The sequence below is a fragment of the Panulirus ornatus genome, chromosome 18 (genome assembly GCF_036320965.1).
Source record: "Panulirus ornatus isolate Po-2019 chromosome 18, ASM3632096v1, whole genome shotgun sequence".
Lineage (NCBI taxonomy): Eukaryota > Metazoa > Arthropoda > Malacostraca > Decapoda > Palinuridae > Panulirus > Panulirus ornatus.
Genome location: NC_092241.1, coordinates 57,766,622 through 57,792,313, shown reverse-complemented (window position 1 = coordinate 57,792,313; position 25,692 = coordinate 57,766,622). Strand labels below are relative to the sequence as shown.

At 41.2% G+C, this 25,692-nt stretch overlaps 1 protein-coding gene across 1 annotated transcript in view; it reads right to left on the bottom strand.

The window, feature by feature from the left end:
* Nucleotides 1-25,692, bottom strand: part of LOC139755153 (uncharacterized) — an 87,652-nt gene that overhangs the window by 18,682 nt on the left and 43,278 nt on the right. The window contains 9 exon segments of the mRNA XM_071673307.1: nt 9,338-9,416; nt 9,418-9,503; nt 14,157-14,324; nt 16,518-16,728; nt 16,917-17,096; nt 21,273-21,443; nt 21,862-21,987; nt 24,309-24,439; nt 25,182-25,394. Coding sequence (XP_071529408.1) covers nt 9,338-9,416; nt 9,418-9,503; nt 14,157-14,324; nt 16,518-16,728; nt 16,917-17,096; nt 21,273-21,443; nt 21,862-21,987; nt 24,309-24,439; nt 25,182-25,394 — 1,365 coding nt within the window.

The window sequence follows — 25,692 nt, the reverse complement described above, 5'->3', positions numbered from 1 at the left end:
ACCTGTTGTGCATGGTAAAGCATTCCACACAATTTTTACCTAATATTTGCGAAGTATCTTGGTACAAAGAGTTTTCAAAGGTGTAAAGTGTGTGACATAACATAAAAGTAATTAAGTCATGGAAAACCTGTTGTGCATAAGAAAACATTCTACACAATTTTTATCTAATATTCACATGGTATCATGATACAAAGTTTCCAGAGGTGTAAAGTGTGTGACATAACATAAAACAAAAACAAACTTGTGCAAGTGATGTGACTAATTATGTTGTTGGCCTGACAACTAAAGCAATGAAAAAAATGCTACATCTGTAGCAATAACATCCAGCTCGAGGTCCAAGTAGCATACAAAGTTTGTATGTTTATACAGCACCAAATATGTTTAGTTTTCCTGCATTTTTTTTTTTACTTTTCTTGATATCTCCTATTAACTATTAACTGATAAGGTTTAAACACTTCTTTTCAATTTCTTGATAAACCTCAGTCCTGGGAACTGCCTAAGTTTCATGGCTGGGCTGTCTAAGAATTAACAAGCAAGACACTCAATTCTTTCCAACAGCATTAGACCCCTCTCACCCAAACCAATCCATAACTCCATGATATATTTAATTTATGCTTACTGAGAAAAAATTCTGGTAAGCATTTGGTGTGAAATAAGTGAAAGGTCCATGAAGGAACTGGAAGGAATACACCAAGGAATGAGTCAATTCAAAATGGGGACTGGATGGCAAAACTGCTGAAGAATGATATGAGTTTTATGAATAAGAGAGGGGTATGTGTGAACAAATACATTAGGCTGGAAGATGTGATGCATACCAGTAAAATTTTAAGGATCAGATCAAAGAGGAAGCTGTCATGTCCAAAAAGTATTTGTATGTATGTATGTATGTATGTATGTATGTATGTATGTATGTATGTATGTATGTATGTATATATATATATTTTTTTTTTTTTTTTTTTTTATACTTTGTCGCTGTCTCCCGCTTTTGCGAGGTAGCGCAAGGAAACAGACGAAAGAAATGGTCCAACCCCCCCCATACACATGTACATACACACGTCTACACACGCAAATATACATACCTACACAGCTTTCCTTGGTTTACCCCGGACGCTTCACATGCCTTGATTCAATCCACTGACAGCACGTCAACCCCTGTATACCACATCGCTCCAATTCCCTCTATTCCTTGCCCTCCTTTCACCCTCCTGCATGTTCAGGCCCCGATCACACAAAATCCTTTTCACTCCATCTTTCCACCTCCAATTTGGTCTCCCTCTTCTCCTCGTTCCCTCCACCTCCGACACATATATCCTCTTGGTCAATCTTTCCTCACTCATTCTCTCCATGTGCCCAAACCATTTCAAAACACCCTCTTCTGCTCTCTCAACCACACTCTTTTTATTTCCACACATCTCTCTTACCCTTACGTTACTTACTCGATCAAACCACCTCACACCACACATTGTCCTCAAACATCTCATTTCCAGCACATCCATCCTCCTGCGCACAACTCTATCCATAGCCCACGCCTCGCAACCATACAACATTGTTGGAACTACTATTCCTTCAAACATACCCATTTTTGCTTTCCGAGATAATGTTCTCGACTTCCACACATTTTTCAAGGCTCCCAAAATTTTCGCCCCCTCCCCCACCCTATGATCCACTTCCGCTTCCATGGTTCCATCCGCTGACAGATCCACTCCCAGATATCTAAAACACTTCACTTCCTCCAGTTTTTCTCCATTCAAACTCACCTCCCAATTGACTTGACCCTCCACCCTACTGTACCTAATAACCTTGCTCTTATTCACATTTACTCTTAACTTTCTTCTTCCACACACTTTACCAAACTCCGTCACCAGCTTCTGCAGTTTCTCACATGAATCAGCCACCAGCGCTGTATCATCAGCGAACAACAACTGACTCACTTCCCAAGCTCTCTCATCCCCAACAGACTTCATACTTGCCCCTCTTTCCAAGACTCTTGCATTTACCTCCCTAACAACCCCATCCATAAACAAATTAAACAACCATGGAGACATCACACACCCCTGCCGCAAACCTACATTCACTGAGAACCAATCACTTTCCTCTCTTCCTACATGTACACATGCCTTACATCCTCGATAAAAACTTTTCACTGCTTCTAACAACTTGCCTCCCACACCATATATTCTTAATACCTTCCACAGAGCATCTCTATCAACTCTATCATATGCCTTCTCCAGATCCATAAATGCTACATACAAATCCATTTGCTTTTCTAAGTATTTCTCACATACATTCTTCAAAGCAAACACCTGATCCACACATCCTCTACCACTTCTGAAACCACACTGCTCTTCCCCAATCTGATGCTCTGTACATGCCTTCACCCTCTCAATCAATACCCTCCCATATAATTTACCAGGAATACTCAACAAACTTATATATATATATATATATATATATATATTTTTTTTTTTTTTTTTTATTATACTTTGTCGCTGTCTCCCGCGTTTGCGAGGTAGCGCAAGGAAACAGACGAAAGAAATGGCCCAACCCCCCCCCATACACATGTATATACATACGTCCACACACGCAAATATACATACCTACACAGCTTTCCATGGTTTACCCCAGACGCTTCACATGCCCTGATTCAATCCACTGACAGCACGTCAACCCCGGTATACCACATCGCTCCAATTCACTCTATTCCTTGCCCTCCTTTCACCCTCCTGCATGTTCAGGCCCCGATCACACAAAATCTTTTTCACTCCATCTTTCCACCTCCAATTTGGCTCTCCCTCTTCTCCTCGTTCCCTCCACCTCCGACACATATATCCTCTTGGTCAATCTTTCCTCACTCATTCTCTCCATGTGCCCAAACCATTTCAAAACACCCTCTTCTGCTCTCTCAACCACGCTCTTTTTATTTCCACACATCTCTCTTACCCTTACGTTACTTACTCGATCAAACCACCTCACACCACACATTGTCCTCAAACATCTCATTTCCAGCACATCCATCCTCCTGCGCACAACTCTATCCATAGCCCACGCCTCGCAACCATACAACATTGTTGGAACCACTATTCCTTCAAACATACCCATTTTTGCTTTCCGAGATAATGTTCTCGACTTCCACACATTCTTCAAGGCTCCCAGAATTTTCGCCCCCTCCCCCACCCTATGATCCACTTCCGCTTCCATGGTTCCATCCGCTGCCAGATCCACTCCCAGATATCTAAAACACTTCACTTCCTCCAGTTTTTCTCCATTCAAACTCACCTCCCAATTGACTTGACCCTCAACCCTACTGTACCTAATAACCTTGCTCTTATTCACATTTACTCTTAACTTTCTTCTTCCACACACTTTACCAAACTCAGTCACCAGCTTCTGCAGTTTCTCACATGAATCAGCCACCAGTGCTGTATCATCAGCGAACAACAACTGACTCACTTCCCAAGCTCTCTCATCCCCAACAGACTTCATACTTGCCCCTCTTTCCAAAACTCTTGCATTTACCTCCCTAACAACCCCATCCATAAACAAATTAAACAACCATGGAGACATCACACACCCCTGCCGCAAACCTACATTCACTGTGAACCAATCACTTTCCTCTCTTCCTACACGTACACATGCCTTACATCCTCGATAAAAACTTTTCACTGCTTCTAACAACTTTCCTCCCACACCATATATTTTTAATACCTTCCACAGAGCATCTCTATCAACTCTATCATATGCCTTCTCCAGATCCATAAATGCTACATACAAATCCATTTCCTTTTCTAAGTATTTCTCACATACATTCTTCAAAGCAAACACCTGATCCACACATCCTCTACCACTTCTGAAACCACACTGATCTTCCCCAATCTGATGCTCTCTACATGCCTTCACCCTCTCAATCAATACCCTCCCATATAATTTACCAGGAATACTCAACAAACTTATACCTTATATATATATATATATTTTTTTTTTTTTTTTATACTTTGTCGCTGTCTCCCGCGTTTGCGAGGTAGCACAAGGAAACAGACGAAAGAAATGGCCCAACCTCCCCCCCTATACACATGTATATACATACGTCCACACACGCAAATATACATACCTACACAGCTTTCCATGGTTTACCCCAGACACTTCACATGCCCTGATTCAATCCACTGACAGCACGTCAACCCCGGTATACCACATCGCTCCAATTCACTCTATTCCTTGCCCTCCTTTCACCCTCCTGCATGTTCAGGCCCCGATCACACAAAATCTTTTTCACTCCATCTTTCCACCTCCAATTTGGTCTCCCTCTTCTCCTCGTTCCCTCCACCTCCGACACATATATCCTCTTGGTCAATCTTTCCTCACTCATTCTCTCCATGTGCCCAAACCACTTCAAAACACCCTCTTCTGCTCTCTCAACCACGCTCTTTTTATTTCCACACATCTCTCTTACCCTTACGTTACTTACTCGATCAAACCACCTCACACCACACATTGTCCTCAAACATCTCATTTCCAGCACATCCATCCTCCTGCGCACAACTCTATCCATAGCCCACGCCTCGCAACCATACAACATTGTTGGAACCACTATTCCTTCAAACATACCCATTTTTGCTTTCCGAGATAATGTTCTCGACTTCCACACATTCTTCAAGGCTCCCAGAATTTTCGCCCCCTCCCCCACCCTATGATCCACTTCCGCTTCCATGGTTCCATCCACTGCCAGATCCACTCCCAGATATCTAAAACACTTCACTTCCTCCAGTTTTTCTCCGTTCAAACTCACCTCCCAATTGACTTGACCCTCAACCCTACTGTACCTAATAACCTTGCTCTTATTCACATTTACTCTTAACTTTCTTCTTCCACACACTTTACCAAACTCAGTCACCAGCTTCTGCAGTTTCTCACATGAATCAGCCACCAGCGCTGTATCATCAGCGAACAACAACTGACTCACTTCCCAAGCTCTCTCATCCCCAACAGACTTCATACTTGCCCCTCTTTCCAAAACTCTTGCATTTACCTCCCTAACAACCCCATCCATAAACAAATTAAACAACCATGGAGACATCACACACCCCTGCCGCAAACCTACATTCACGGAGAACCAATATACTTACATAGGAGAGATGGCCAGAGAGCGTGAAAGAGAGACTTTTGGATGTTAATGTGCTGAGAGGTGCAACTGGAGGGATGTCTGATCATTATCTTGTGGAGGCTAAGGTGAAGATTTGTATGGGTTTTCAGAAAAGAAGAGTGAATGTTGGGGTGAAGAGGGTGGTGAGAGTAAGTGAGCTTGGGAAGGAGACTTGTGTGAGGAAGTACCAGGGGAGACTGAGTACAGAATGGAAAAAGGTGAGAACAATGGAAGTAAGGGGAGTGGGGGAGGAATGGGATGTATTTAGGGAATCAGTGATGGATTGCGCAAAAGATGCTTGTGGCATGAGAAGAGTGGGAGGTGGGTTGATTAGAAAGGGTAGTGAGTGGTGGGATGAAGAAGTAAGAGTATTAGTGAAAGAGAAGAGAGAGGCATTTGGACGATTTTTGCAGGGAAAAAATGCAATTGAGTGGGAGATGTATAAAAGAAAGAGACAGGAGGTCAAGAGAAAGGTGCAAGAGGTGAAAAAAAGGGCAAATGAGAGTTGAGGTGAGAGAGTATCATTAAATTTTAGGGAGAATAAAAAGATGTTCTGGAAGGAGGTAAATAAAGTGCGTAAGACAAGGGAGCAAATGGGAACTTCAGTGAAGGGCGCAAATGGGGAGGTGATAACAAGTAGTGGTGATGTGAGAAGGAGATGGAGTGAGTATTTTGAAGGTTTGTTGAATGTGTTTGATGATAGAGTGGCAGATATAGGGTGTTTTGGTCGAGGTGGTGTGCAAAGTGAGAGGGTTAGGGAAGATGATTTGGTAAACAGAGAGGTAGTAAAAGCTTTGCGGAAGATGAAAGCCGGCAAGGCAGCAGGTTTGGATGGTATTGCAGTGGAATTTATTAAAAAAGGGGGTGACTGTATTGTTGACTGGTTGGTAAGGTTATTTAATGTATGTATGACTCATGGTGAGGTGCCTGAGGATTGGCGGAATGTGTGCATAGTGCCATTGTACAAAGGCAAAGGGGATAAGAGTGAGTGCTCAAATTACAGAGGTATAAGTTTGTTGAGTATTCCTGGTAAATTATATGGGAGGATATTGATTGAGAGGGTGAAGGCATGTACAGAGCATCAGATTGGGGAAGAGCAGTGTGGTTTCAGAAGTGGTAGAGGATGTGTGGATCAGGTGTTTGCTTTGAAGAATGTATGTGAGGAATACTTAGAAAAGCAAATGGATTTGTATGTAGCATTTATGGATCTGGAGAAGGCATATGATAGAGCTGATAGAGATGCTCTGTGGAAAGTATTAAGAATATATGGTGTGGGAGGCAAGTTGTTAGAAGCAGTGAAAAGTTTTTATTGAGGATGTAAGGCATGTGTACGTGTAGGAAGAGAGGAAAGTGATTGGTTCTCAGTGAATGTAGGTTTGCGGCAGGGGTGTGTGATGTCTCCATGGTTGTTTAATTTGTTTATGGATGGGGTTGTTAGGGAGGTGAATGCAAGAGTTTTGGAAAGAGGGGCAAGTATGAAGTCTGTTGGGGATGAGAGAGCTTGGGAAGTGAGTCAGTTGTTGTTCGCTGATGATACAGCGCTGGTGGCTGATTCATGTGAGAAACTGCAGAAGCTGGTGACTGAGTTTGGTAAAGTGTGTGAAAGAAGAAAGTTAAGAGTAAATGTGAATAAGAGCAAGGTTATTAGGTACAGTAGGGTTGAGGGTCAAGTCAATTGGGAGGTGAGTTTGAATGGAGAAAAACTGGAGGAAGTGAAGTGTTTTAGATATCTGGGAGTGGATCTGGCAGCGGATGGAACCATGGAAGCGGAAGTGGATCATAGGGTGGGGGAGGGGGCGAAAATTCTGGGAGCCTTGAAGAATGTGTGGAAGTCGAGAACATTATCTCGAAAAGCAAAAATGGGTATGTTTGAAGGAATAGTGGTTCCAACAATGTTGTATGGTTGCGAGACGTGGACTATGGATAGAGTTGTGCGCAGGAGGATTGATGTGCTGGAAATGAGATGTTTGAGGACAATGTGTGGTGTGAGGTGGTTTGATCGAGTAAGTAACGTAAGGGTAAGAGAGATGTGTAGAAATAAAAAGAGCGTGGTTGAGAGAGCAGAAGAGGGTGTTTTGAAATGGTTCGGGCACATGGAGAGAATGAGTGAGGAAAGATTGACCAAGAGAATATATGTGTCGGAGGTGGAGGGAACGAGGAGAAGTGGGAGACCAAATTGGAGGTGGAAAGATGGAGTGAAAAAGATTTTGTGTGATCGGGGCCTGAACATGCAGGAGGGTGAAAGGAGGGCTAGGAATAGAGTGAATTGGATCGATGTGGTATACCGGGGTTGACGTGCTGTCAGTGGATTGAATCAGGGCATGTGAAGTGTCTGGGGTAAACCATGGAAAGCTGTGTAGGTATGTATATTTGTGTGTGTGGACGTGTATGTATATACATGTGTATGGGGGTGGGTTGGGCCATTTCTTTCGTCTGTTTCCTTGCGCTACCTCGCAAACGCGGGAGACAGTGACAAAGCGGGAAATGGCGAATAGTATGAAAAAAAAAATTATTATTATTATTATAGAATACTACTTCTGTTACTGTTAATAATAATAATAATAATAATAAATACAACATATCCATGTTACCTATTGCATTGGGTCGAAACATTTTAATGAATAGGAATAGGTATTAGGTAGAAGTAGTAGGTTGAAATATTAGGTAAGAGCCTCTGAAAAAAATGTACTAGAGTTGTCCTCTGCTAGTGGTCTGTTAAGGATGAGGTGTTAGTCTAAGAAGTGGCACTGGAGTTCAGCAGTTATGGATATGCCATGGCCATCCCCTAAGGGAGTTCCCAAAGGGATTAGGCATCAGAGATATAGATATATGGATAGATATATGTTATCAGACTCCACCTGTTTACAGTTACATTACAAGTGAGGAGTTACTTTGTGTGGTTTTATCATTGTCAGCAGATGGAAAAAGTGCTGGGTCTTCTAGGAATTTCTCACCATAGAGTTCATCATTTCTGTGTTGATTAGAGTGCAGCCCAGAAGCTGCTCGAGTCCCATAAAAGGGGTCCTGGAATTGTATAACTTTTCCAAAAAATTGAACAGAGAAGGGGGCCAAGTAAGGATATTTCCTCTAAGACTTAGTCCTCTGTTCTCAGTGCTCCCTCGCAAATGCAGGAAATGGTGAATATGTATTAAATATATATATATATATATATATATATATATTTATCCCTGGGGATAGGGGAGAAAGAATACTTCCCACGTATTCCCTGCGTGTCGTAGAAGGCGACTAAAAGGGGAGGGAGCGGGGGGCTGGAAATCCTCCCCCTCTCGTTTTTTTTTTTAGTTTTCCAAAAGAAGGAACAGAGAATTGGGCCAGGTGAGGGTATTCCCTCAAGGCCCAGTCCTCTGTTCTTAACGCTACCTCGCTAATGCGGGAAATGGCGAATAGTTTGAAAGAAAGAAGAAAGATATATATATATATATATATATATATATATATATATATATATATATATATATATATATATATATATACATACATATTCCTATGAGTCCACGGGGAAAATGAAACACGAAAAGTTCCCAAGTGCACTTTCGTGTAATAATCACATCATCAGGGGAGACACAAGAGAGAAATATAACAGTCAGTTGATATACATCAAAGAGACGAAGCTAGGAAGCCATCTGTTTCCTTGCGCTACCTTACTAACGTGGGAGACGGCGATTAAGTATAATGAATAAATGAATAAATAATAATATTGATAATAATAATAATTATAGAAATAATAATAATAATAATATTCTTTTCATTATGCTTATTCGCTGTTCCCCGCATCAGCGAGGTAGCGTAAGGAAACAGATGAAGAGTTGCCCAACCACCTATATACACATATACATATATAAACGCCCTTCACACACATATACGCACATACACATACATAAACATACACATACACAGACATACATATATACACATGTACATATTCATACTTGCTTGGCATCATCCATTCCTTTCGCTACCACGCCACACAGGGAATAGCGTCGCTACCCCCAGCTTCAGCGAGGTAGTGCCAGGAAGACACAAAAAAGGCCACATTCATTCACACTCAGTCTCTAACTGTCGTATGCATTCTAACCCACTCACCATCAAATTAAGGTAAAAATGAAGAGCAATGAGACAAAAAAGTAACTGATTAACACCACAGGCCATAGGGCAAAAGACAGAGGCGACACTCACTCGCTGTAGAAGGTACTCAGCAGTGTAGTCTAGGTGCTCCTGGAGGTGCTTGGTTTCTTCATGCAGATGTTGCCACATCCTCCACCTCAGCAAGCCCTGCCAGACACAGCAGGTGCTTCCTCACTTCGTCACATACGTGCTCCACATTCCTAACCACAACACATACCTGCCAGCATAAATGGTATGACAGCATGCCAAGCAATCCAAATACAAAGCAATTCAAACAGCAACAGAGCACTGGGTCCTTTCAAGGCTGCATGTAACAGTGGGTGATATCAGAAACTTACAGATCAGTGTGATAAAAGTCAGAAGGCATACAAATTATTCAAAGACAATAACCATCAAATTGTCAATGTGACTAAGGAAGTGCAAATAAAATAAATCATGGACTTGAAGCAAAATATTTATCAAGTCTATTTTCAAATGTATGAAGAGTAATGTTTTTAAAAGCATTTCACAGAGTATTGTGAGGGACTTTGTGTGTATTTGTATGAGTCAATAAGTGTGAGTATGCAATTAATAATAATAATAATAATAATAATAATAATAATAATAATATTTCCCTGGGGATAGGGGAGAAAGAATACTTCCCACGTGTTCCCTGCGTGTCGTAGAAGGCGACTAAAAGGGAAGGGAGCGGGGGGCTGGAAATCCTCCCCTCTCGTTTTTTTTTTTTTTTTTTAATTTTCCAAAAGAAGGAACAGAGAAGAGGGCCAGGTGAGGATATTCCCTCAAAGGCCCAGTCCTCTGTTCTTAACGCTACCTCGCTATCACGGGAAATAGCGAATAGTATGAAAAAAAAAAAAAAAAAAAAAAAAAAAAATAATAATAATGATAATAATAATAATAATAATAATAATACCATGGAGACATCACACAACCATGCCGCAAACCAACATTCACTGAGAACCAATCACTTTCCTCTCTTCCTACACTTACACATGCCTTACATCCTCGATAAAAACTTTTCACTGCTTCTAACAACTTGCCCCCACACCATATATTCTTAATACCTTCCACAGAGCAACCCTATCATATGCTTTCTCCAGATCCATAAATGCTGCATACTAATCCATTTGCTTTTCTAAGTATTTCTCACATACATTCTTCAAAGCAAACACATGATCCACACATCCTCAACCACTTCTGAAACCACACTGCTCTTCCCCAATCTGATGCTCTGTACATGCCTTCACCCTCTCAATCAATACCCTCCCATATAATTTACAAAGAATACTCAACAAACTTATACCTCTGTAATTTGAGCACTCACTTTTATCCCCCTTGCCTAAGCACAACGGCACTATGCAAGCATTCCTCCAATCCTCAGGCACCTCACCATGAGTCATACATACATTAAATAACCTTACCAACCAGTCAACAACACAGTCACCCCCTTTTTTAATAAATTCCACTGCAATACCATCCAAACCCGCTGCCTTGCCGGCTTTCATCTTCCGCAAAGCTTTTATTACCTCTTCTCTGTTTACCAAATCATTCTCCCTAACCCTCTCACTTTGCACACCACCTTGACCAAAACACCCTATATCTGCCACTCTATCATCAAACACATTCAACAAACCTTCAAAATACTCACTCCATCTCCTTCTCACATCACCACTACTTGTTATCACCTCCTCATTACCCCCTTCACTGAAGTTCCCATTTGTTCCCTTGTCTTACGCACTTTATTTACCTCCTTCCACAACATCTTTTTATTCTCCCTAAAATTTAATGATACTCTCTCACCCCAACTCTCATTTGCCCTCTTTTTCACCTCTAGCACCTTTCTCTTGACCTCCTGCCTCTTTCTTTTATACATCTTCCAGTCATTTGCATTATTTCCCTGCAAAAATCGTCCAAATGCCCCTCTCTTCTCTTACACTAATGGTTGTTTAATTTGTTTATGGATGGGGTTGTTAGGGAGGTGAATGCAAGAGTTTTGGAAAGAGGGGCAAGTATGCAGTCTGTTGTGGATGAGATAGCTTGGGAAGTGAGTCAGTTCTTCGCTGATGATACAGTGCTGGTGGCTGATTCGTGTCAGAAACTGCAGAAGCTGGTGACTGAGTTTGGTAAAGTGTGTAAAAGAAGAAAGCTGAGAGTAAATGTGAATAAGAGCAAGGTTATTAGGTACAGTAGGGTTGAGGGACAAGTCAACTGGGAGGTAAGTTTGAATGGAGAAAAACTGGAGGAAGTAAAGTGTTTTAGATACCTGGGAGTGGATTTGGCAGCAGATGGAACCATGGAAGCGGAAGTGAATCATAGGGTGGGGGAGGGGGTGAAAGTTCTTGGAGTGTTGAAGAATGTGTGGAAGTCGAGAACATTATCTCGGAAAGCAAAAATGGGTATGTTTGAAGGAATAGTGGTTCCAACAAAGCTATGTGGTTGTGAGGCGTGGGCTATAGATAGAGTTATGTGGAGGAGGGTGGATGTGCTGGAAATGAGATGTTTAAGGACAATATGCGGTGTGAGGTGGTTTGATCGAGTAAGTAATAATACGGTAAGAGAGATGTGTGGTAATAAAAAGAGTGTGGTTGAGAGAGCAGAAGAGGGTGTTTTGAAATGGTTAGGTCACATGGAGAGAATGAGTGAGGAAAGATTGACAAAGAGGATATATGTGTCAGAGTTGTAGGGAACGAGGAGAAGTGGGAGACCAAATTGGAGGTGGAAAGATGGAGGGAAAAAGATTTTGAGTGATCGGGGCCTGAACATGCAGGAGGGTGAAAGGCGTGCAAGGAATAGAATGAATTGGAACGATGTGGTATACTGGGGTCGACGTGCTGTCAATGGATTGAACCAGGGCGTGTGAAGCGTCTGGGGTAAACCATGGAAAGTTCTGTGGGGCCTGGATGTGGAAAGGGAGCTGTGGTTTCGGTGCATTATACAAGACAGCTAGAGACTGAGTGTGAATGAATGTGGCCTTTGTTGTCTTTTCCTAGCGCTACCTTGCGCACATGCGGAGGGAGGGGGTCGTTATTTCATGTGTGGCGAGGTGGCGATGGGAATGAATAAAGGTAGACTATGAATTATGTACATGTGTATATATGTACATGTCTCTGTGTGTATATACATGTATACATTGAGATGTATAGGTGTGTATATTTGCGTGTGTGGACGTGTATGTGGGTGGGTTGGACCATTCTTTCGTCTGTTTCCTGGCGCTACCTCGCTAACGCGGGAGACAGCGACAAAGCAAAATAATAATAATAATAATAATAATAATAATAGTAATATATTTTTTTTTTGCTTTGTCGCTGTCTCCCGCGTTTGCGAGGTAGCGCAAGGAAACAGACGAAAGAAATGGCCCAACCCACCCCCATACACATGTATATACATACGTCCACACACGCAAATATACATACCTACACAGCTTTCCATGGTTTACCCCAGACGCTTCACATGCCCTGATTCAATCCACTGACAGCACGTCAACCCCGGTATACCACATCGATCCAATTCACTCTATTCCTTGCCCTCCTTTCACCCTCCTGCATGTTCAGGCCCCGATCACACAAAATCTTTTTCACTCCATCTTTCCACCTCCAATTTGGTCTCCCTCTTCTCCTCGTTCCCTCCACCTCCGACACATATATCCTCTTGGTCAATCTTTCCTCACTCATTCTCTCCATGTGCCCAAACCATTTCAAAACACCCTCTTCTGCTCTCTCAACCACGCTCTTTTTATTTCCACACATCTCTCTTACCCTTACATTACCCACTCGATCAAACCACCTCACACCACACATTGTCCTCAAACATCTCATTTCCAGCACATCCACCCTCCTGTGCACAACTCTATCCATAGCCCAAGCCTCGCAACCATACAACATTGTTGGAACCACTATTCCTTCAAACATACCCATTTTTGCTTTCCGAGATAATGTTCTCGACTTCCACACATTCTTCAAGGCTCCCAGGATTTTCGCCCCCTCCCCCACCCTATGATTCACTTCCGCTTCCATGGTTCCATCCGCTGCCAGATCCACTCCCAGATATCTAAAACACTTTACTTCCTCCAGTTTTTCTCCATTCAAACTTACCACCCAATTGACTTGACCCTCAACCCTACTGTACCTAATAACTTTGCTCTTATTCACATTTACTCTTAACTTTCTTCTTTCACACACTTTACCAAACTTAGTCACCAGTTTCTGCAGTTTCTCACATGAATCAGCCACCAGTGCTGTATCATCAGCGAACAACAACTGACTCACTTCCCAAGCTCTCTCATCCACAACAGACTTCATACTTGCCCCTCTTTCCAAAACTCTTGCATTCACCTCCCTAACAACCCCATCCATAAACAAATTAAACAACCATGGAGACATCACACACCCCTGCCGCAAACCTACATTCACTGAGAACCAATCACTTTCCTCTCTTCCTACATGTACACATGCCTTACATCCTCGATAAAAACTTTTCACTGCTTCTAACAACTTGCCTCCCACACCATATATTCTTAATACCTTCCACAGAGCATCTCTATCAACTCTATCATATGCCTTCTCCAGATCCATAAATGCTACATACAAATCCATTTGCTTTTCTAAGTATTTCTCACATACATTCTTCAAAGCAAACACTTGATCCACACATCCTCTACCACTTCTGAAACCACACTGCTCTTCCCCAATCTGATGCTCTCTACATGCCTTCACCCTCTCAATCAATACCCTCCCATATAATTTACCACGAATACTCAACAAACTTATACCTCTGTAATTTGAGCACTCACTCTTAATACTAATACTAATAATAATAATATACAACTATGGCAGACTGAAGTGGAACAAGGACAAAAGGAGAGGTTCCTCACCTCCATCGAGATCCTATCAGTGTATCCTCCACGGGTCGAGTAGGAGTGGGTGACCTTGTTGGTGTACTCAGCAGCCAGCTCTAGCACTTGCTTTCCGATCTTCTCCAAAGTCTTATTTCCAGGACCCACACCCCCTGGCCACCTCACCTCAGTCAGCCTCCTCATTAGCTGCAGTAGAAAATCACCAACATAGTCACAAACATCTTCAATATCTCGGTTTAATGTTTGTATACATACACTTACACTTACCATGTAAACTAAGATGCTTCTATTATATCATGAGAAGTTTTCAGAATCTCATATGTAGAACCTCTCAATCTACTCAGTTTGCCAAGAAAACATTATAAAAGAAGTTCTATGAACATCAATACTTGCTAAGGGGTTGGGCAAGCTATTTTTGGCTTCTGTTCAGCTAAATGTGCTTAATTTGTGTCTTGGGGAAGGCAAGGATTGTGACTACAGTTTTAAGTGTCAGAGATTCAGCAACAGCACTTGAACCATTTGCTGAAGCATTCTTTTAGATAAATCCGTCATTAAGTAATTGAAGGAGAGTGTTGGAAGGATGTGTTTGCTTACATTCAGTCATTAATTAACTGAAGCAAAGTGTTGGAAGGATGGTTTTGCTTACATCACCGAGCTCTGATTCCAAGACACAGTACAAACAGATGTACTGCACTGTGTATATTCAAGAGCTTTTGAGTGATTTTAACCTCAGGAGATCTTTTTTGTCATTATTAATCCTGGATTAATCCCGATTTTGAGTGATCGGGGCCTGAACATGCAGGAGGGTGAAAGGCGGGCAAGGAATAGAGCGAATTAGATCGATGTGGTATACCGGGGTCGACGTGCTGTCAATGGATTGAACCAGGGCATGTGAAGCGTCTGGGGTAAACCATGGAAAGTTCTGTGGGGCCTGGATGTGGAAAGGGAGCTGTGGTTTCGGGCATTATTACATGACAGCTAGAGACTGAGTGTGAACGAATGGGGCCTTTGTTGTCTTTTCCTAACGCGACCTCGCACACATGAGGGGGGGAGGGGGATGTTATTCCATGTGTGGCGAGGTGGAGATAGGAATAAAGGCAGACAGTATGAATTATGTACATGTGTATATATGTATATGTCTGTGTGTGTATATATATGTGTACATTGAGATGTATAGGTATGTATATTTACGTGTGTGGACTTATATGTATATACATGTGTATGGGGGTGGGTTGGGCCATTTCTTTCGTCTGTTTCCTTGCGCTACCTCACAAACACGGGAGACAGCAACAAAGCAAAATAAATAAATATAATCCTGGAAAGTGACCAAGGATACTGAATGCATAAGATTTCATCATTCATGAACAAAGTGTTGGGATACATGTGAATAATACCTTACAGAACCAAAACTTGGGAAGCATAAGAAACTTTCCTCTCTCACATAACCCAGACTCAGTTATGAAAACACTGATGCTCATTCACAGCACTAAAGTAGCTGTCAAGGTCCCCTTCCTGCCCAGGTAGCTGTCTTTTCTTTCTGCCTCATGAATATATGAGAAATGAGGGGGTGCAGGAGAGATCTGGTGTGGCAGGAAATGCAAAGGGAATGAATTGTGGAGTGGCAGACAGGGTGAACTGTAATACTTTGAGGTGGTTTCGCATGAGGAAAAAATGCAAGAACGGGGGTTTACAAGAACAGTGTATGATAATATGATTAAAGGGGTTGGTGTGAGAGGAAGACTACCAGTGACATGGAGAAATAGTGGTAGAGTGATGAAAGGAGAGCAATGGTGGAAGAATGAGTGGAATGGCGTATGCGAGGGAAGCATGTAAGGACAAGGATAAGTAGAAACATTTTAGCCATAGCCAATCCCTCGATGGGAGTTCCTGGAGTGAATGGGTGTCAAAGACAGAGATACATAGATCCATGTGGGTTGCTGCCATTCACTCCAAAAAAACACACTCTCTCCATGTTACAAATAATGCTTGACCACAGGTATCTCGCATAACTTTATTCTTCACTCTTGGTTTTCTTGCAGTGATCAATGAGTGCTGAACAGACAAACTCATCATAAGTAAAGAAGGTCAAGAGATGGGTCTTTTCAAATGTGTAACTCTACCCCTATACTGTACACATAGGTAATTACATAACCTCAAATCCATGGATGTCAACAATTTATAACTCAAGGTTCACAACTGTAAGATATGTTCATAATGTTCTCTATAGATTATATGTATAATATGAACTTTAAAAAATGTCATGGATTATTTTCAACTTTTTTGGAGACCTAGGAATTCAGCACCCACAAAAGGTCTGTCACACTATCTGCAAACTGACTGTAACCCTTTAGGTCATTATCTGTGGCCCTAAGAACTCACTGCTTTCATGAGGTCAGTTGCACCAACAGCAGACTGACTGTAACCCTCCAGGTCATCAACAGCTACAAATTCGTCCTTCTGGATGTCACTATCAAACTCCTCCAGTGCGAGGTGCTTGCTGAGTGCTAGCCATTGTAGGAGGATGGTGGAGAAGGCATCACGGTACTCCTGAGGGATCAGGTGCTGTGGGAAACGAATCTCGATTCCAATTCTGTTGGGATATGACAGTAATCTTCAAATTACTATTTCTATTATTATCTGGTGAAGCGACAAGTATCAAATAAACTTCTAATCTTATGGCACAAAATACGTTTTAACTTTTATTCACCATGAATCACACTGTGCGATGTACTTACCCTAACATCTATCAAAAGTTATCTTTCTGAAACTATGACTTACTGATTGATTTGGCTTAGATTGGAGCAGAGTACCCAGGAGGCATGAGCAATGGCAGGTATTGCTTCAAATGGAACCTGACTGATGCCAACCATATCGAAGTCCACCAGTGGGTTTAGGATGTGCAGTGCTGCTGCTAGCATCTTTGGCATCACGAGGTACATGTAGTTAACTGACAGCTCTCTGTCAGCCCAGCATATTAGGAAAATACACATTAGATCACATCTTCATCATATGTGGCTGTTTCTATGTCACTTTATACATTTCAAGTGTAGGGGAAACACTAAATCACATTTCTATCATATAAACTTAACATATATATGAAACATTTACAAACATGTAGAAATAGTGATACCCTGTACTTAATGCATCACTATGAATTCTTGTAATCTATACCGTTGATGGAACTTATGTTTCTCATTTCTAATCTTTTCTTAACTGTTGAAAGCTCTGGTCATGGACATAAGCTCTCAAAGAGGCCAAGTCCTTAATGAAACATCAAAATGGCGAAAGAAACAGAAGTGCTAAGGAAAGAAAAGAAAAAAATAATCTGAGTTTAGAAGGAAGCAGAAAACTTGCATTCCAATGAAAGGCACTTTAATTGCCAAATGACCTCCCATGAGTTAAATAAACATAAAGGGGAAAAATAAGTTAACGAATTCACCAGTTGCAAAAATCTCTGACACAATATCTATCTTTATCTAATATAGTACATACTTGTTATGAATCTGTACTTTCTATCATTCAGCAGTCAGAAGATTCCTAAAGAATAAACACATTTATAAGACTATATGTCCCAAACTCTGATCGGATTTTCATTTCCACATGGAGTGCTTAAGGTGTAAGAATGAGGTTTCTATCATCTAGTGTTCTTAAGTTAAGATGCTATCAAGAAAGTGTCAGCAAACAGACAAGAAGATTGATGCAGCCATGCAGGGGTGAAGATAAACAGTGTCGGCAAAATACCTTGTCTGCTTCCCTGTACATTTTCAAATGTAATGTCACACTTATATTGCTATTACTCTGTCATCTCTCCCTTGGCCTTAATTACCAATGACCAATTGTGTGTTCTGAGTGCCTAGTACACCTAGAAATCTCGTGTACCCACATATTCTTGCTTCTAAGAAAGAATTTCAGCCTTCTCCTCCTTAGATAGGTAAGAGTCAACCATCTTGAAGCACAGATTGAGAAAATACAGCATCATGAAGTGAAAAACCTGAAATAAAGTGGCATCTTCGAAGAGTAAAGAAAGTACATAATTCCCTCAAGATAGCCTGAAGCACACCAAGTTGGGCTGCTATTGCTCTTACCATTAGAAACACTAGTCTCAGTGAACAGATGTATGGTCATTTCACCCTAAGAGTGTCATATGCTTGTATCACAATAATTATTAGCCATGTATTGCCTTTGAGTGGCCTTTCTTTGTCTGTTTCTGGTGCTACCTTGCTAATGTGGGAAATGGAATTCAAGAATGAAAAAATCATTTAGCTCTATGTAGTTTTCATGAGTATTTTTACTCTTAAGTCTGGTTTCTTCTAAGATTTACTTTTCATGATCTCACTAATCATGACATTTAACTTGAGCACTACACAATTATTTTTTCTTTTTTGGTGTGTATCATATGCAATATTTTCAATTCCCATGCAACTATCTGTAAAGATAGGCTTTACTACTAATGGTGTTTTCCTAGCTCTGATTCTTGTGTGTTAAGTGACATGTTGATAGAGGAAATTTTCCTGTACACACTCTTAGAACATTTGCTCCTGTGACTATGCTTCCATGAAATTCTAAATTCTCTCAGTCTGTTTCTTTATAATTAAAATCCACTATCATTTGACCATTACTAACCTTAAAGACAGCATTTCTTGCTGCCCCCTGCATCATCATGGTTAAGCTTTCAGCTTAAGCAACTAAAAACAGTAGTCCTGTTTTTTCATGTAATTACCGTTTCCATTCCATACAGTTTAAATGGACCATCCAACTATATTTCCTAAAATTTCAAGACATTCCCAATAATGAGGCTAATTCCCTTCTTCCTTTGTCTTTTCTTTCTTTCCTAACTCAGGGTAACTATCTATTTGCACAGTACAGAAAGGGAGTTCTACACTCATGGGGCCCCATCTCTTGAAATTCCTCTATTATCTTTGATCTTTATGTGTGTACGTGCGTGTATGTGTGTGTATGAGTATAATCATCTATTTGTACTGAACAGGAAAGGAATTCTACACTAATGGGGCCCCTCTTTAAAACATTCTCTATTATCACACAACTTTTTAATCTACTGTATTCTGTTTGCATTATTATTACCCCATTCAGTTCATTCCATTCATCCACTGATCTTGTACTATATATGTACTTTTTTGCATCTTTTTAACAAGTATTTATATATATTTATCATACTTTGTCGCTGTCTACCGTATTAGCAAGGTAGTGCAAGGAAACAGATGAATGAATGGCCCAACCCACCCACATACACATGTATATACATACACGTCCACACACGCACCTGTACATCTCAACGTATACATATATATACATACACAGACATATACATATATACACATGTACATAATTCATACTGTCTGCCCTTATTCATTCCCGTCGCCACCCCACCACACATGAAATGACAACCCCTTCCCCCTGCATGTGCACGAGGTAGCACCAGGAAAAGACAACAAAGGCCACATTCGTTCACACTCAGTCTCTAGCTGTCATGTATAATGCACCGAAACCACAGCTCCCTTTCCACATCCAGGCCCCACAAAACTTTCCATGGTTTACCCCAGACGCTTCATATGCCCTGATTCAATCCAATGACAGCACGTCGACCCCGGTATACCACACTGTTCTAATTCACTCTAGCCCTTGCACGCCTTTCACCCTCCTGCATGTTTAGGCCCCGATCACTCAAAATCTTTTTCACTCCATCTTTCCATCTCCAATTTGGTCTCCCAGATTCTCGTTCCCTCCACCTCTGACATATATAACCTCTTTGTCAATCTTTCCTCACTTATTCTCTCCATGTGACCAAACCATTTCAAAACACCCTCTTCTGCTCTCTCAACCACACTCTTTTCATTAACACACATCTCTCTTACCCTTTCATTACTTACTCGATCAAACCACCTCACACCACATACTGTCCTCAAACATCTCATTTCCAGCACATCCACCCTCACCGCACTACTCTATAGCCCATGCCTCGCAACCATATAACACTGTTGAAACCACTATTCCTTCAAGCATCCATTTTTGCTTTCCAAGATAACATTCTCGACTTGCACACTTTCTTCAACGCTCCCAGAACTTTCACCCCCTCCCCCACCCTATGATTCACTTCCGCTTCCATGGTTCCATCTGCTGCCAAATCCTCTCCCAGATATCTAAAACACTTCACTTCCTCCAGTTTTTAACAAGTATCTTGCTAAATTTCAAGTAAAGTCCTAACACTCTTGACCTCTCTGCAGTGTTTGCAGGTCTACTCTATCCTCATGTCTCATTTAACATCAGTTTTTTGCCCTCTTACTGTATTTCATCCTTTTATCCCTCCATTTGTTTGTTCTAATACATTTGATGAATACCCCATTGAATAACATCTTGAGTTTAAAATTCTTAGCTTATCAAAATACCATCTGGCTAGATGACTCCAATTCGAATGTAACCATACCTATATGTTTCCTTACAGCATGATTATAAACACCAACTCTTCTTCATTCTTTTATCAAAGAAATTGCTTCTGCCAATTCTATAGTCTCCATTAATCTTTTAATGAACAGTCCTTCCTTCTTTCCCCTTTCTTTTCCATCTGGCGTCTGATCTTCCAAGCAAAAAATAATCATCTGTAGAGTCCTGTAGTTAGTTTTTTCAAATAAAAGTCAGAGCCTGGCTTCCTTTACCAAAAAACTACCTGCAGTACCTTACATCAGGATGAGTTAAACTTCACCTGCCATATATCCATACAAAGCTGTAGTTTGTTAATATTTTTTAATGAGCCGTCATAACTGTGACTATGCCTTTTGCATCATTCCCTGAAGTATTCAGGTATGATTCAATATCAGTTTCTTCTCAGATACTACTCTTGTTATATCAATGTTGAAATATAAGAAAAACTACTAAAAGGCACCATGAGAGAGAGAGAGAGAGAGAGAGAGAGAGAGAGAGAGAGAGAGAGAGAGAGAGAGAGAGAGAGAGAGAGAGAGAGAGAGAGAGATTAGAAAGCTGATTTTACAAGTGAAATGGCATCCTAACTCATAATAAACTCACCAGACAGTAAAGTACTGATGTCCTCATGTAGCTGGTGTAACTACACCAAGTTTCAAGCCCAAGTGACAGGTAAATGAAAATACAGTTGTGACTTACAGCATAAAAATAGTCTGGTAGGTGTGGAAGGAGATGGTCAGGAAGTCAAGTATGGGCTTTGTGAGTAAGCTGGCCCTCCTCTGCGCCTTCTGCCACTCAGGTGAGGCCAGGATGGTGTTGAGGCTGGTGTTACTCCCATGCTTCAGTGGCTCCTTATGAAGTGCTTCAACCCTAAGAACACATTCCTGGGTTACTCTGATGAACAGAATGGAACTTTCTTACTCTTCTACCCTTGAATGTGACAGTAAAATCCTTAAACACAAATGTATGACCCCTGACTCTTACAAATCAGGTCAAAGGTCTGGTCATCATATCCATGGATCATTTGTTGTGCTGCAGGGTCATACCATTGTGCTTAAAAGCATCCTTCCAGCAATATCTCTTTTTAGTCATGACATGTCAAAAAGCTTCATACTATTCTACATCATAACTTACAGATACATAATTCACATTCAACTACTAGAAATGGATGATGTACATGAGATACAGAATCTTCTTATAAATTTATTTAAGTTTATGGACAAGGGACTGTTTGTCTTAAGAGACAACTGTTCTAGAATTGTTGATCAATAAGGATCTCAACACTGACCATGTCATAGTATGCTTGCAAAGAGCATCCTGCAGGAGGTCAGTGATGGTGGTCAACTTTTCAGGCATCATCTCTTGCTCAAATAACACTCGGAGCTCATAACAGGTCTCCACTGCATTGAAGCACCTGGTGATCACAGTGTTGGAGGAGAAAAAATCATTAAAACCTTTTCTGGGTACATTTCATATATCTTCAACCCCTTGGACATGAAGGTAAAGCTCTTGAGCCTAGCCTTTCATTTGAGTGTTAAGGTCCTACTCAAAGGCCAGGACATCATACCAATGAATTGTAACATCATTAAGTAGTACCATCATCCTCAAAAATCATATCTTTGTGATCTAAGGGTTAAGTATAAATCTCAAAGGCTGGTATAAACTTTCATCCCCAGTAAAAAAGATAAAAAATCTGTTTTCACACTTACAAAGGCCAAAAGATGGAAAATAGTCATGCATTTACTTACATTCACTTAAATATTTGCGATGAAGAATGTGTGGAAGGAGAGACTGTTATCTTGGAGAGCAAAAATGGTTATGTCTGAAGGATAGTTCCAACAATATCATATGGTTGTGAGGCATGGGCTATAAATAGGGCTGTAAGGAGGAGGGTGGATGTGTGGGAAATGAAATGTTTGAGGACAATATGTGGTGTGAGGTGGTTTGATTGAGTAAATAATGAAAGAGTAAGAGAGATATGTGGAAATAAAAAGAGTGTGGTTGAGAGAGCAGAAGAGGGTGTGTTGAAATGGTCTGTTGGACATTTGGAGAAAATGAGTGAGGAAAGATTGACAGGAGAAAAGGGTGTGTTAAATGGTTTGGACATATGGAGAGAATGAGTGAGGAAAGATTAACATATGCATAGAGGTGGAGGGAAAAAGAAGCAGGAGACCAAACTGGAGGTGGAAGGATGGAGTGAAAAAGATTTTGAGCGATCAGGGCCAGAACATACAGGAGGGTGAAAGGCATTCAAGGAATAAAGTGAATTGGAATGATGTGGTATACCAGGGTTGACGTGCTATCAATGGGTTGAACCAGGGCATGTGAAGCATCCGGGGTATGGAAAGGTCTGTGGAGCCTGGATGTGGAAAGGGAGCTGTGATTTTGGTGCACTACACATGACAGCAAGAGACTGAGTGTGAATGAATGTGGCCTTTTTTTGTCTGTTCCTGGTGCTGCCTAGCTTGGGGGGGCTATTTCGTGTGTGTTGGGGTGGCGACGGGGATGGATGAAGGCAGCAAGCATGGATATGTGTATATATGTATATGTTTGTGTATGTATATGTATGTATACATTGAAATGTATATGTATATGTATGTGTGTGTGGGTATTTATGTTTATACATGTGTATGTGGGTGGGTTGGGCCATTCTTTGTCTGTTTCCTTGCCCCACCTTGCTAACATGGGAGACAGTGGTTAAGTATCATAAAATAAATATAAATAGTTTCATAACCATTCATAAGTAATTTTAATCAAAATGTAAGGATTGCATTTCCTCACCTCTTCCTAGAGTCTGCTATAAGTGAAAAGTACCTATGAAAAGACTTTATGAAAAAGGTAGAGTGCATAGCCCTCACTGCACATCATGCTTGATGAATGATACTGTTCGATGAGAGGTGAAGCACTCGTAATCCCTCTTTTAACTCTAGTAATAGTTTACATAGCTGAATCCACAGTGCATGCAATATAGTGGTGATGTATTTACAACTATAATTCACATTAGCAGATGGGGAGGACACTTGGAGTGACCATGGCGCTTGATACAATGTAATCTTGTACACAAAAAGGCTAGTTTTATATACTAGGTATGGATGTCACTGTGGCCTTGGACACCATTGCTGTCCTTGACCACAAGTCATGCCACAAATATCACATGGGTATGCTTATCTGAAATATGGCTTTAAAAACAACATCTATGTTGTGCATCACTTTGGTGTTAGGTGCAGCATCTGGCCACAAGTGAAGTACAGTCAGTGGGAAGGAAGGCTTATAGGCTGAAGCCTCAGTTCATATGATGAAAAATTACAAATATGATCTAGGCAACACATAAATGTTCTCAAGAACAGGTTGAATCAAATGGGTCCCACTTACATCAGTGTGAGGTGGATAAGGCATTGGCAATGTCCAGCTTACCAATGATGATGACCATCTTGAATCTGCCAAGAGGTTGACTTCAGCAATGTTCAGCCATGAGGGAAACTATATGAAGAGGGGCTAACCTGAGCTGTGGAGACCATGAGAATGCCTATATGAGGATGGACTATCTGACCTGCATGAGAGATTATGATGGTAACTTTATGAGGATGGAGTAATCTGAGACCATGAGCTATGTTGGGGTCCATATAGACACCTACCTGTGGAGGGGGGTTAAACTTAAACATGTTAGAGGCCATGTGGACACCTACCTGTGGAGGCATTGTACCTAAATATGTTAGAGGCCATGTAAACACCTACCTGAGGTAGTTCTCTAGCCTTTGCAGCTCCAAGAGCTCTGAGTTGCTTGGAAAGGATGAGTGAAGCATCTCAAACTCATCTTTTAAAACCTTTTGTACCCAGCAGGAGAGGGAGCTGGCCAGCTGACGCTTCTGCATGAAGATGAAAAGACATGTATTCACATATACTGTTATCATTCATCCTTTGGTATAAAAAGCAATAACAGTCAGGGCAAGTATTTATCCAAGCTCCTTCCATTCCCACATTAACTGTTGGGGGGAATGTGGTCTGTAACTCTGTTTGTCATCTGCATATTTAAGTGCCCACTGTATAAAATGTGGAATGTTCAATATTATCTAGTGTGGACATTTAAGTGCTAATTGCTTTAGTTTTAAGTACATTGACAGAAGGACTGAGGGAGGGTAGAAGTTGGCTGACACTGGACAAGGGAGCAGCATCAACCTACTTTAGCATTATTACTATTTGTGCTGACCCGAGCAGTATAAGTTCATGGTTAGAATTTGGTAAAGTCTTTCTGACTGCTCTGCATATGTAAGTACCATGTTGTAACTTGAATTAGCATAAAGTTGTTTATGAATAATTAAGTAAGATGTGCCATGTAATGAAGTATAGCTTGAGGGGTACTGTTGGTTGTTTTTTGTTACAGTTTACCTAGATTTCTAAAGGTTAACTGTTGGTCAGCCATTGCCCCTCTCCCTCTTCCATGGTATTTGGTAGCCTAAGAAACCCACCACAAACTGAAAAAGGGTATCTGGTTGACATGATACAAAATAATGCTATCCAAAAATATAAGGGGCATACCAGTCCCATACTGTTCAGAATCATCGTCATTTGAAACCAGCCAAATGAACCTGGAATTCTGTCACACCTTACCTGTGCAGTAAGGTACAAGCAACCCTCTAGGTGGGATATGATGGCCTGCAGAAGTGGCAAGAGGAGGCCAGAGTCCAAGGGTTTGACCTTCACTAGGACCAGCCAAGTGGCCAGTGTTCGGTGAGGCTCTGATACCCGGGAGAAGAAGACCAGCTGTTGGAGAAGCACATTCCCAATTGCCCCTACAGCACCCTTGTAGTCCCGTATACTATCCTGCAAGATGACAGGTAGACTACTGTATGCAGGTGGGTCATCCATGAGTAAGGCAAGAGGAAGAATATGAGTCCTTGGGGAGGAAAAATGTGCACAGAAAGAGGATGGAGAGACATTAAATAAAGTAGGCACACATTGGCTGGGCATGCCGGCCAGTTCTTAAATTTTGCATAATGTTAGTAGTTTGTTAATTTCATTACTTTATTTACCAATACATATGCTATGAAATGGGTAAAGCTCGACAAACATGAGTGTTTTGTTATACATATATAGGTAGTAGGGGCATAACTGCCCTGGA